The sequence below is a fragment of the Tupaia chinensis genome, unplaced genomic scaffold, assembly GCF_000334495.1.
Source record: "Tupaia chinensis unplaced genomic scaffold, TupChi_1.0 Scaffold000139_1, whole genome shotgun sequence".
In the NCBI taxonomy this organism is placed as follows: domain Eukaryota; kingdom Metazoa; phylum Chordata; class Mammalia; order Scandentia; family Tupaiidae; genus Tupaia; species Tupaia belangeri.
In genome coordinates, this window is record NW_006159609.1 from 224178 (window position 1) to 237716 (window position 13539).

Sequence of the window (13539 nt, forward strand, 5' to 3'; positions counted from 1 at the left end):
TCCTTATTCATTTTTCTTCTTGGCATTTCTACTTCCCTATTTTACAAAAAAAAAAATTAAAATTCTAAAACTTGGTCTTTTTCTCCCCTAGAATTTCATTTTCTCTTGGTTTTCCTATGTCAGTTCCTCCAATGCAGATACATGAACTTGGGTTATTGGAGAGAGCAGTCAAACTTTTGGTACCCCGGGCTCATTAACCTACAGCACAAGCCAAAGATAGCACTCGAACTTGTCATTTACACATATGGCAGTTATAACTGTCATGTGTTCTTCCTTACTTAGTTTGCCTTCCTGTCCTCTGTCATATATGAATTTGTATGGTGAGTTGTACCTTTGCTCTTAAGATCAAACTTCTTTCTCTAGCCTCGTATTTGCTGGTCAGGAGAGGATTCATCAACTTAATATTCCACTCAGCAAACCACTTGCTATGTATTTTTATAACAATATCCAGTAGCTCTGTTAGCATTCCATGAATAATATCTTATACATGTGCAGTCCTGCACCACATAACAACGTTTTGGTCAATCATAGCATATACAAATAGTGGCCCCATAAGATTAATGAAGCTGAAAAACTCCTGTCACCCAGTGACATTGCAGCCAGCGTAAGGTCATATAGCACAGTGCATTACTCACGCGTTCATGATGACACTGGTGTAAATCTACTGCACTACTAGTCATATAACAATACAGCACATGCAGTTATGTGTACTACAGAATACTGGCTAATGATCATAAATGACTGTCTTACTGGTTATGCAGTCATGACACACTCTTTATTGTTATTTTAGAATGTCCTCCTTCTATTTATTAAAAACAAGTTTACTATAAAAAGCATGTCATGTTGTACCAGCAGCAGCCCCACACACTTTGTGCTTATTGAGTCTCGTGATTGCATCATTTCTTCTTGGGCTCAATGTAATCTTGTGCTGTTTTGCTCATTACACCCTTTCCAGTGGGATAAGACGTGAGCTCAAGGCCACGATGCTGATGATCCCCATCCTGTGTAGGCCTAGGAAATATGCTGTTTGTGTCTTAATTTTTAATAAAACAGTGTAAAAAGTAAAAGAAAAATAATACAAAAATGTTTATTAAATAAGGATATGAAGAAAATATTTTTGTTCAGTCACCTAATGTGTCTGTTTTAAACTAAGTATTATTACAAGAGTTGCAAAGTTTAAAAGTCAAAGGTTTATGAAGTAAAAAATTTACAGTAAGCTAAAATTAACTTATAATTTAAAGAATTATTTTCTTAATTTAGTTCAGCCTAAGTGTACAGTATTTATAAAGTCTACAGAAGTATGATGTCATAGGACTTCATGCTAACTCGTTGACCCACCCAAATCAACCTCTATTCCTTTACGTTTCATTTATGTGCCATACAGGTACTTTTTTTCACATTTTTAAGTCTTTATATATACCATATTGTTACTGTACCTTTTTGATATTTAGGTGTGTTTATATACACAAATACTTACCATTGTGTTACAATTACCTGTGCTATTCAATACAGTAAGATGCTATACAGATTTGTAGCTTTCAGGCAATAGGGTATACTGTGTAGCCTAGGTATGTAGCAAGCTCTTCCATCTACTGGGTCATCAGAAAAGTCAAGACATGTTTTTCTATGCAAAAATACATCATGACTTTTCCAACAACTATAAAGTTCATACAGTGACAAAATTGCTTAATTATTCATTCTTTAGTATGTATCTATCATTAAATGATGCATGACTATAGTTCAAAAATCCTTAGGTACAGTTGTGCATAGTTATACAGTATACTTCATAAATAATTGTGTCAAACTTGCAATTTCTTTCTGCTGAATTCACTATTGGAGTATGGCTCCAATTTTGCTTACATAATCCGCTCCTAGAAAAACACCTAACGTGAATTTACCGAGATCCTTCTAGTTCATCTAATATCGTAGATGACATCCGGTATTGCCTGGCCTTGTGCTTTATGCTGTGCTATGTGGGTAATGCTACAGAAAGACAGGGTAGGATTTGAAATAAGTAGGCTACTGGCCAAAACTTGCAAACCAGCTTACTAGCCAAAGTTTTTACAGTCATAACATAATAATTTGTGATGCGAATACATGGTAGATAATGGTAACTTTTACTCCAAACTTTTTCATTAATCATACTTCCAGAATTCAGAACACCTAGATCTCAGTTTTGTGGCCTGTTTAGGAATATTCCTTGGGCTGCTTAACTTTTTTCTTGCTTTCTGTTCAACAAGAAGGTAAATACACATTGTTATTGTTGTGAAGATAGAGATTTCTGTCCTGAAGAACTTTATTGTCTAGTAGCAGGAGATAAATAAATGAGTGTAATAAAGTTTAAAATGATATATTCATTGCATGTATGGCTGTAGGGGGAGAAAGCATCAATTTTTAAAAGAGATCTGGGGCCAGCAGGTGGCATGGAGATTAAGGTGTTGGATCCTATGTGGCCAACTGTGTGGTTCCAGTCCCAAATCTGGTGGTTTAAATATCACGCCCTTGGAGTGGGGGAGATTTCTCACTCCCCTCCCCTCTGGTGACTGCATGTGGCCTATAGCAAAAACTAAAAAAAAAAAAAAAAAAAAAAAAAAAAAAAAAAAAAAAAAAAAAAAGAAAGAGAAAGAGGTGAACATTTATAAAATGAAGAGTTTAACTCTTAGGCTTTATTGTAAATAGAAATTATGTTCTTTTTACTATAAAATAGATAATAGGCTAAGGTGTGTACTTCTGTGGAGGCTAGCATATGCCTAGTATTATACCTGGACACACCAAATAATTAATGAATGTCTACCAAATGAATTACTAGTCCATAAGTAGCACTCTCCCACTGGGAGGAGCCTTAAAATGCATGATGTCATAGGTCAAGTTTAGTTCCACAAGCTTCTACTTGATGGCATCATGGAGATGTGGTTTCCATCCTAATAATTTGAGCAGTTCAGTTGGAACAAGAATGGGAATGGGCAGGATTTCAACAGGAAAAATGGAGAAAAGGTATTCTGGGTGGGAGAAACAACAGGAAGAAAGACAAAAAAGGGAGACCATCTAACCTTCATATGAAAGACAATAGTGAGAAATAGAAGTCCAAAAATAACAGTTGGTAAGACTAGAGACATGAAAGGTAGGGGATAATGAGAAGCTATGTTAATACATGTGCTTCTGTGCAAGGAATAACGAAGGTCTGATGTAGAGGAGGTCGAGTATAAGGGAAAGAAGAAAAAATACATATCAGAGAAAAAAATATTTGTATCTTTTTAGTATGATTCTCTTAAATAATTTAATTTTGACACCTGTGACATTTTCCTCCTCAATGCACATAAGATTTATAAGTTTCAAGTATAGCTTAAATGGATATTTTGCTTAAAAACAAAGCGTCTCACTAAGTACTTCCTATTTGTGTTGCCATACTTCATTATCTGTTATCCATTATTTATTATCATCATTTATAGTATATAGTACAGTAGTCAGTGTATTAAATTGGTAACATTTGAAATAGCAGTTAACAATAATTATACATGACATATTAAAGTATTGTTTAGTATCTTTTAATATAACATTAAAATAAGCAATCTCTCATAGTTTAGAAGAAAATAGAAAGTTTTTTTTAGCAAGTCCTGTTTTCAGTGTGTGCTTTGTAAACTCAATGCAAGCAGATGTTTCCAGAACCCAGCTGACACAGTGCAGCTCAAATAAGACTAATGAAAACAACTAACTTTGCACAGTAGTTGAGGTTGAATTATTAAAGTCTGTTTTTATCCCGGGGAAAACAAAAATCCCCAGGAAAAAAAAATACAGATATTTTGATCATTGTGCATCTCTCTTCTTCAGGTTTTAAGTGGAATAGTATGTAACACCTCAGTGGAGTCATACCCTCTGGGTACAGTGTTGCACTTCTGATTGTGGGTCATTGTTCAGTTGGAAAATTATTTCCACCTGGGAAATCTCCAGTAGATGTTGATTACTTAGTTTTGCTCACATATTCATTTATGCTTTTATTCCATGTGTTATCTAACATACCTCTGTGAGGCATTAGTAGTACTAAATGAATAATATTCTTGCCCTTTTGTTGCAAATGCAAAAATCTGATTCTCTTTCTTTTTTTGGAGTTTACTTGTTTCTTCCATGAAATAAATGAAAGAGAGAAGGAGAGAGACATCCCTAACAAGGTCCTTATGCCATGCTCTACCCCCCCCAGCCTTGGCCAGCCCAGATCACAGGAACACATATACACCTAGTGTGTACAGAGATGCCCCAAGAGTGAACTGGGGACCTTCTTATGAAGCTCCAGTTGCACCACCAATCAGCAACCTTCTGGCCTCTTCTTTTAAACTTAATACTATTCTGTTGTGTATATTTACCACATTTCTTTACCCACTCATCTGTTGTTGCATAACAGCTGTTTTCAATAGCTGTGGCTATTGAAAATAAAGCTGCCATGAACATGGGAGTGCAGATGTCTCTTTTTTTTTTTTTTTTAGAGGTTTTTCACTATAGGGCACGTGCGCTCACCAGACAGAGAGAGACAGAAAGCAAGAAATCACCCCCTCCCAGAGGGGATGGCCATGCCGCAATCCCTTCTCCTACATTCTCTCAGGATCCTGGGCACGCACGCACACGCGCCTGGCGTGGGTTTTAAGCCACCTGGTCTGAGACACGAACCGCGGTCGACTACGTGGGAGTCCAGCGACATAGCCATTACGCTAACTGCTGGTTCCCCCAGATGTCTCTTTGATATACTGCTTTCAAGTACTTTGGATACACACCTGGAAGTAAGATTGTTGAACCATATGGTAATTGCATATCTAGTTTTTCAAGGGACCTTTATATAGTTTTTTGTGATGACTGTACTTACATTTCTGCCAGAGGTGTACAAAGGTACCTAAACCAACTGAACTCGTAGAAACAGAGAACAGAATAGTGATTAACAGAGGCTGATGGATGGGAAGAATTGAGAAATGTTGGTCAAAGTATTTAAAGTTTTAGTTTGACAGGAATAAAACATTTTTTGAGATCTATTTCACAATGACTGTAATTAATATTGGGTCATCAGGAAAGTTAAGCATTTTTGTCTAGTTAAACACAGAAAAATATGTCATGACTTTATTGACAACCTAATAATAATGTATTGTGTATTTCAAAATCACTGAGTAAATTTCAAATATCAGCACACACACAAAAATACAGGTATTTGAGTTGATGGTTGCATTAATTAGCTTGATTTGGTAATTTTACATTTTATTAATTTAATATCACTTAGTGCTCTGTATATACATAATGATAATTTGTTAATTTACAACAATTAATGTTTAGTTAAAAAATATTGTCTATCGAGCTGGGTGGTAGTTAAGGTACTGGATTCTCACATGGTGAACTACTGTTCAAGTCTCATACCCAGCAGCTTGAAAATCATGCTGGGTACCTGTGGCATGCAAGCCCCAAATCCTGAGAGAATGGGGGAGAAGGGGTTGCAGTATTGCTGTCCCCTCTGGGGGGTAATTTTTCTCACTTTCCCTCTGTGCCTGTCTCTGGTGAGCACATTCACCCTATCCCAAAAACCTTAAAAACAAAAAGAAAAACAGAAAGAAACAAAAGACTAATTTTTGTGTTCTAAAGATGTACAAAAGAACAATAAAAATAATTTCATGTTGTGGAAACAGGAGTAATGACATTTCTTTTTTTAATTTTTTTTAAATTTATTTATTTTACATTTTTTAATACATTCAATCACATTATTTAGCTTACAAGGTGATCATTTCAATATAAGAACATTTCTCCCTGGTTGAGTTGATAAAAATATAACAACACTACCTCCCTGTCTCAACAATGCTGTCTTTGTATCCCTACTCCAAATGTTCTTCCCCAGGCCCCACTCCTCCACACACACCACATCTGGCATTCACATCCACCTCTTGTGTTTGTACATCCTTTAGCCCATCAGTTTCAGTTATAGAGTGTGGACATTCGGTATATATTAAGTGGGGACATACAGTGTCTCTCCTTCATAGCCTGGCTTGCTTCACTCAGCAGTAAATCTTCCATATTCTTCCACTTTCTGTCAAAAGCCAGGATTTTGTTGTTCTTAATGGCTGAGTAGTATTCCATAGAGTATATGTGCCATCACCAGGTCTGGGATTCTAACTGCTGTCAACTATATGGGAGTCCAGCGACATAACCATTACGCCAACTGCTGGTCCCCTCAATGACTTTTAAGTGTGCTATTTAAAATTTTTTCACCAAATTAATACTATTATGGTTTTCAAAATCAAGTAGTACAGAAGGGCTTAATGTGTAACAACAACAACATTTTAGGCTTTTACCCCTTGTTTTTAATCTCCATATTTACAGATAGTATGACTATATGCCAATGTTATCTTTAAATGCCTACATTGTAATTTAAGGACTATATAGATGTTATCTCTTAGCTCATATATCTTTTCTTTTTTTTTTTCAATTTATCACTAAATTAGCTACTTTCTGGGAGTATTTTTAGATTCAGGTAATTCTCTGTATCATACAGTTTTTGCGTTCACTATATCTTTATTTCAGATTGTGAATGGTGGTTGGCCATGTGGGAATCCAGAGATATAACCACTACACAGTCTATGGACCCCCATATTTTCATTTTTTTAAAAATTATTTATTTTAATTTTATTTATTTGTTCATTTATTTAATGTGACCAGAGGGGGACACACAAACAGAGAGAGAGAGAGAGGGAAAGTGAGAAAGAAAGCAAGCCACCAGGTTTGGGATTCGAACTGCAGTCATACATTTGAAAATGTACAGTGCCTTAAACACCACACCACCTGCTGGCCCTTCATATTTTTAACTCCCAGCTTACAATGGATTTCTTCTGTTAAATTAATTATTATTCTGAAAAAGTTTTTTTTGTCACATGTATTAAAATGATTTTCTATTTTATTGTTTTAAAAATAGACTTAATTGAGGGGACCAGCAGTTAGTGTAATGGCTATGTCACTGGACTCCCATGTAGTCGACCGTGGTTCGAGTTCTAGACCCACTGACTTAAAACTCACGCTGGGTGCATGTGTGTGCGTGCCCAAGATCCCAAGAGGAGAATGGAGGAGAAGGGATTGCAGCATGGCCATACCCCCTTGGCAGGGGGTGATTTCTCATTTTCTGTCTCTCTGTTTCTCTCCGTCTATCTGACAAGCACATGTGCCCTATGGCAAAAACCTCTAAAAAAAAAAATAGACTTTATTTGTTAGAGCAGTTTTAGGTTCATCAGTAAATTGAGAGGAAGGTACAGAGATTTCCGATATACCCTGTATTTACTATTTTAAGTTAAAAGGACATTGATGTGCTTTGCTCTGAAAAAAAATTGTATTGACTTCAGTAGTTTAAGCTTATTCTCTCTTTTTTTTCTTTCTTTTTTTATAATTGCAAGAGGGCAAGTGTGTTCTCCAGAGAGACAGTGAAAGCCATCCCCCACAGAGGCATAGGCATGCTCCAATTCTTTTTCCTTTAGGGTTTAGCCTGTTTGGATTTAGGGCATGCAAGCACATGTTCCCAGTGTTTTTCAAGTCTCAGGTTCAGCTTTGAACCAGGGTTGACCATGTGGGATCCAGTTTCCAACACACAGTACTTTACTACTACACTATGAGGCTGGTCCTAAGCTTATTCTTTAGTCTAATATTCAGTAATAATGCCATTTGCTTTCATTTTTCTTTGGGTTTCTCCAAGTCAGAGCAGATGAACTTCGTCTAGAATATTTGTGATAATTCCAATAGACATAATTCATGGGTTAAAGCTACCTACCAGATATTTTACATACATTAAATATGATATACACACTATCCAGATGTTAAAGTGGTACCTCTAACTTTCAGGTGAGAAATATGAACTTAAAGATACTATCCAAATTGAATTTAAATGTAGATTTCTCTGATGATAAGGTTTTCTCCACTATCACACATTGCTTTTATACAACATACTATATAAATGAAAAGAATTTTAAAATGAATTTGTTAGGCGAGGTATTAATGATAGTTTGTGAGGATTTTTTTTATTGCTTAACTGTGAATGTATTGAGAATTTTTATTGTTTTCATCACAGTCAGTATACCTAATTGTAAACCATTTATGCAGATATATCATTAAAGCATTAATTTCAAGACAGTTGAAAACAGGGTTGGTTAAAAATAAATCAAAGTATAATAGATAACTCAAATTAATGTAAAACAAGTAATTTAGGACCCTTAGCACCTTTTTCAGATTGTGTCCTTTAAACTTTGATAATTGCAAAATAACTAGATTGCCCACCTGCCATCATCACAGAGATTTCTTACTGGCTTTAATTCTGGAGAAAAAAGGAAAAGAGGCAACCGGACCACCTGTGGTTTGGGTTGGGCCTCAACCTGTCCTGCTCTGCTTTGGGCTTTCCAGTATGTCCAGAAAGATAAAACCACAGAAAAATCTACTCTTGAAGTTCGAGGATTTCATCTGCAGGAAGGCACCTGGTGAAGAACACATGCACACATACACACACACACACACACACACACACGATAGTAATTAGAAGATATATGTTCACATCAAGACTCTGCCACCTATATTTGGACTTCAGTTTTATAGCCATGAGGGGTAAACAATATTAACCTTTGTCACGAAGTTGTCATAAGGAGCAGTGACCTAACATATATGAACTGACTTTCCAAAAATCCAGCTGCTACACACGTGGGGTTACTTATCAGTTATCTTCATTAGAGGCACAGAATGGACTCTATGTAATTGAGTATCCAGAATACTTTATTCATTTGGATTTACACTTGCTGATAAAATCCCAATCCCTACATCTGGTTGATTTTTAAGCCAGCCTCATCCTTGCATGTTCTACAATTTAGTTGTCTTGTAATAATCTCCTATTTTCTTCAAATCAATTTCCTTCACCACCTAATCTTGAGGAAACTCAGAAAATGAGCCTAGTGGGATTTACAGAGCCTAAAAGTACTTCAGCATTATCTATACATACACACACACACACACACACACACACGATAGTAATTAGAAGATATATGTTCACATCAAGACTCTGCCACCTATATTTGGACTTCAGTTTTATAGCCATGAGGGGTAAACAATATTAACCTTTGTCACGAAGTTGTCATAAGGAGCAGTGACCTAACATATATGAACTGACTTTCCAAAAATCCAGCTGCTACACACGTGGGGTTACTTATCAGTTATCTTCATTAGAGGCACAGAATGGACTCTATGTAATTGAGTATCCAGAATACTTTATTCATTTGGATTTACACTTGCTGATAAAATCCCAATCCCTACATCTGGTTGATTTTTAAGCCAGCCTCATCCTTGCATGTTCTACAATTTAGTTGTCTTGTAATAATCTCCTATTTTCTTCAAATCAATTTCCTTCACCACCTAATCTTGAGGAAACTCAGAAAATGAGCCTAGTGGGATTTACAGAGCCTAAAAGTACTTCAGCATTATCTATAGTCGAAGCATCATGGCCTAAATATGGGAAAGAGAAATGCAGATGTAATTGAACTTCTGGGACTTGTAGCAGCTAGCCATAGAAGAGTAGAGGAAGCAAAACCTGCTCCATTGCCTCTGTGAATAGAGTTCAGCCTTCTACTGACTGCTCATGTTACTCAGGGAAAATATGCATCTAACTACTTCATCCGTGCCCTTATCTGCAGAACCAAGTCATTGCAGGTACTCAGAACATTACTGTGAGTTAGATCAGATCGCATATATAAATATCCTGGCTTATCCCTGGCATTTAACTGATTGCCACTGTCTACCCCCATTTTTCATTAAATTTAAAAGACTATCATTAGTTGTTACCTCCCACATTTTGCAAAAGACTTTGAAATTATTCACCCATATCACTAACTTCCTTGTAGTTGTGTAGACTAAAACTTTAAATATTTGTTATGAGCTTACACATTTATCTATAACAAGACTAAATCTCTGTCCAGTATCTGGGTTCTTCACTTGGGACACAACCATAAATTCTTATGGTTCTTTTTTCTTCTTTCTTCATTTTTTTTGTTTTCTTTTTAATTCCCTATAGGGTGCATGTACTTACCAGAGAGAGATTAGGGAGTGGGGGGAAGTGAGAAACCACTTCTCAGTGAGGTTAGCCATGCAACAAACCCTTCTGCCCCATTTGTTTCTTAGGATTTTGAACATAGATGTGCCTGGTGTGTTTTTCAAGCCACTGGGTCCAAGACTCACTGCCTAGATGGTCATGGGAGATCCAGCCTCCTTAACCACCATGCCATGGGCTAGCCCATGATTCTTCATAATGTGCAGAAAATTATTGAGTTGTCAGAAAAGTGATGATGCTTTTTTTTTAGAGTGCCCATTTATGACTTTTCTTTTTTTTTTCTTTTTTTTATTATCATCATAATCTTCTTTATATTACATTGGATTACATATAACTTTACAGTGTATTACATTGTTTTTTCAAAAGGGAATGCCATGCATGTCAGTCAGTACAGACATTAATCTCCCCACTTCAACATTCAATATCTTTTCTGTTTTCCCCAATCATTATCTTTATTATTCTAATTATTTTTATAAAACAGTCAATTGCTATTTCTCGTTTTGCTTGTAAAAATACTTTGCCCATCATGAAACACTTCTCAGACCAATCCAGTTGAGAATTCTATACATGTCATCATCAACAGTTAATAAGCCCTATCTGTTTCTCACTAACGTCCTGTCTCTCTATTGTTCACTTGCTATCTTTCTCTATCCTCTTCTCTTCACTTACCCCATTCCACACTGTCCTATTCTCATTAAGTACCTTCACTGTGTTTATGTCCTCCGAATTTTTGCTCTCTATTATAGAGTGCGGATAGTCGGTATATATTGAGTGGATACATACAATATCTTTCTTTCATAGCCTGGCTTACTTCACTCAGCAATAGATCCTCCATATCTGACCATTTTCTATCAAATTCCAGGGTCTTGTTATTTTTTATGGCTGAGTAGTATTCCATAGAGTATATATACCACACTTTTCCAATCCATTCATCAGTTTGTGGACATTTAGGTTGGTTCCATGTCTTGGCAATTGTGAATAATGCTGCAATAAACATGGATGTGCAAGCACTTTTCTGACTGAGCGTTCTCCTGTCTTTTGGGTAAATACCCAGAAGTGGGATTGCTGGATCAAATGGTAGTTCTATTTGTAGATCTTTGAGGAACCTCCATATTGTTCTCCACAGTGGTTGAACTAGTTTACATTCCCACCAACAGTGCAGGAGGGTTCCCTTTTCACCACATCCCCGCCAACACTTATCACTTTTTATATTCTTAATCTTTGCCATTCTGACAGGGGTTAGGTGGTATCTCATTGTGGTTTGTATCTGCATCTCCCTTATGATGAGGGATGTTGAGCATTTCCTCATATGCTTTTGGGCTGTTCGTATGTCTTCCTTAGAGAGACTTTTGTTCAGCTCATTTTCCCATCTTTTAATTGGGTTAATCATTTTTTTTTCGCATAAGGCACTTGAGTTCCCTGTGTATTCTGGTTATCAGTCCCTTGTCTGAGGCATATTTAACAAAAATATTTTCCCATTCTGAGGGTTGTCGGTTCACACTTGATACTGTGTCCTTTGCTGTGCAGAAACTTCTTAGTCTAATATAGTCCCACTTGTCTATTTTAGGGATTATTGCCTGTGCTTTGGGAGTCTTATTTAAGAAGTCTTTGCCTACTCCAATGTCTCCCAGAGTTTCCCCAGCATTTTCCACAAGTAGTTTTATGATGCTTTTTTTTCTATGCAAAACTGCATCATTACTTTTCTGACAACCCAGTATGTATAAAAATAATACTGAATAAAATGTTTGGATGGTAACATCCATGCTACATAAAGTATATATATTACATGTGTGTCCAGTAACTTTAAACACAGAAATCTTAGTCAGTGGAGTGAAATTATATAATGACAACCAAAGGGAAGAGAGATCAAACTTTTTTAAAAATCAGACAAATGTCTTCACTTACAATATTAACTTTTTTGTGTCCAAGGGGGAACCCGAATTACCTGTTTTTTTTTTAATATTATTCTCTCTGTCCTGTTGAACATGTAATAAGATCATGCATATATCTGTAATGTATTGAGTTGTCAGAAAAGTCATGTCCTGTTTTTACAAAGAAAAACATAGAAAAATATATGTCATGACTTTTCTAACAACCCAACAGTTGAATTGTAATTTCCCCAAAATGAACAAGTCTGTGAAAGAGCAACTCAAATTCAGGTCTTCAGTTTCCAAGTACACCACCACAAAGTGACCTTTATACATCTGACATCTCTCCATTCTGACTGTACCTAATTAATACAGCACTCTAATTTTTCTATCTCCCTGTTTGTCTATGTTTTTACACAGGCAACTACGGAGAAAGTGGGATGGAGGCTTTCAAAGATATGTCAGCCAAGGAAGGGATTTGCATCGCCCACTCTTACAAAATCTACAGCAATGCGGGGGAGCAGAGCTTTGATAAGCTGCTGAAGAAGCTCGTGAGCCACTTGCCCAAGGCCCGAGTGGTGGCCTGCTTCTGTGAGGGCATGACAGTGAGAGGTCTGCTGATGGCTATGAGGCGCCTGGGTCTAGCGGGAGAATTTCTGCTGCTTGGCAGGTAAGTGACAGTGAGAAATTCACGTGGAGTTAATGTCAAGAATTTGGCACTATTGAAGGGTTTCTTTGGGGGCACAAGGACAGGTGCTTTGGAAGTATAATTTGAGTGGTGGAAATAGGGCCTAAATATGACACATACCAGTGCATGGAGAAAATCATGGAAAATAAGTTGATATGCCATATGATGATTGATGGTGGTAACAGGAATCATGTATGAAGATGCTGAGTCTTTTAATCCTCAAAAAATGACTCTGAAGTAATGAAATGGATTATTAAATGCTTGAGTAATTCCCTCAGGAAATAAGCACATATCAAGCTTATTACAGTTGCTTTTGAAACTGATTTCTAGAATGGCGATATAAGCTTGATTTATGATAAAGAATCATAGCATTTGGGGTTTGAAAATGAGAAATTGCTTTCAAGCATTAGAAAATAGGCTCATTATTTTATATTACAGAAATGTTATTACCTATCCTGATTACCTACATTGTTACCAGACATGGTTCTAAAACATTAGCTTTTACAGAGGTTGACCTTAATTATTCGGATAATTCATTTGATTGGCACAAATAGGATCATTTCCCACTGGTGTTTCTGAACAGTGGCAAGTTGCCCAGAGAAACAAAACCAAAAGATACATAATAAAATAAGCATATATATGTGTTAGACACATGTACGTGTAATGGATATATAATTACTATAAGGAATTGGTTCACATAATTAAGTAGGCTAATAAGTCCTAAGATACGCATGTGACAAGCTGGAGACCTAAGAGAAAGGATGTGTAGTTACAAAGTCCTGAGAACCGTGAGAGCTAAGCAGCAGGCTTGAAACCCAAGAAAAGCCCATGTTCAATTTCAAGTCTGAAGTCTGGAAAAGACCAATTTCCCATCTCATACAGACTAGCTAAAA

At 36.4% G+C, this 13539-nt stretch overlaps 1 protein-coding gene across 2 annotated transcripts in view; it reads left to right on the forward strand.

The window, feature by feature from the left end:
- The window catches only part of GRM5 (glutamate metabotropic receptor 5), a 538746-nt gene that overhangs the window by 184566 nt on the left and 340641 nt on the right, over positions 1-13539 (forward strand). For both annotated transcript variants that reach the window (XM_006144909.2, XM_006144908.2), the window contains exon 3: positions 12379-12628. In XM_006144909.2, the coding sequence (XP_006144971.1) occupies positions 12379-12628 (250 nt within the window). The remainder of the gene's footprint in view (positions 1-12378; positions 12629-13539) is intronic.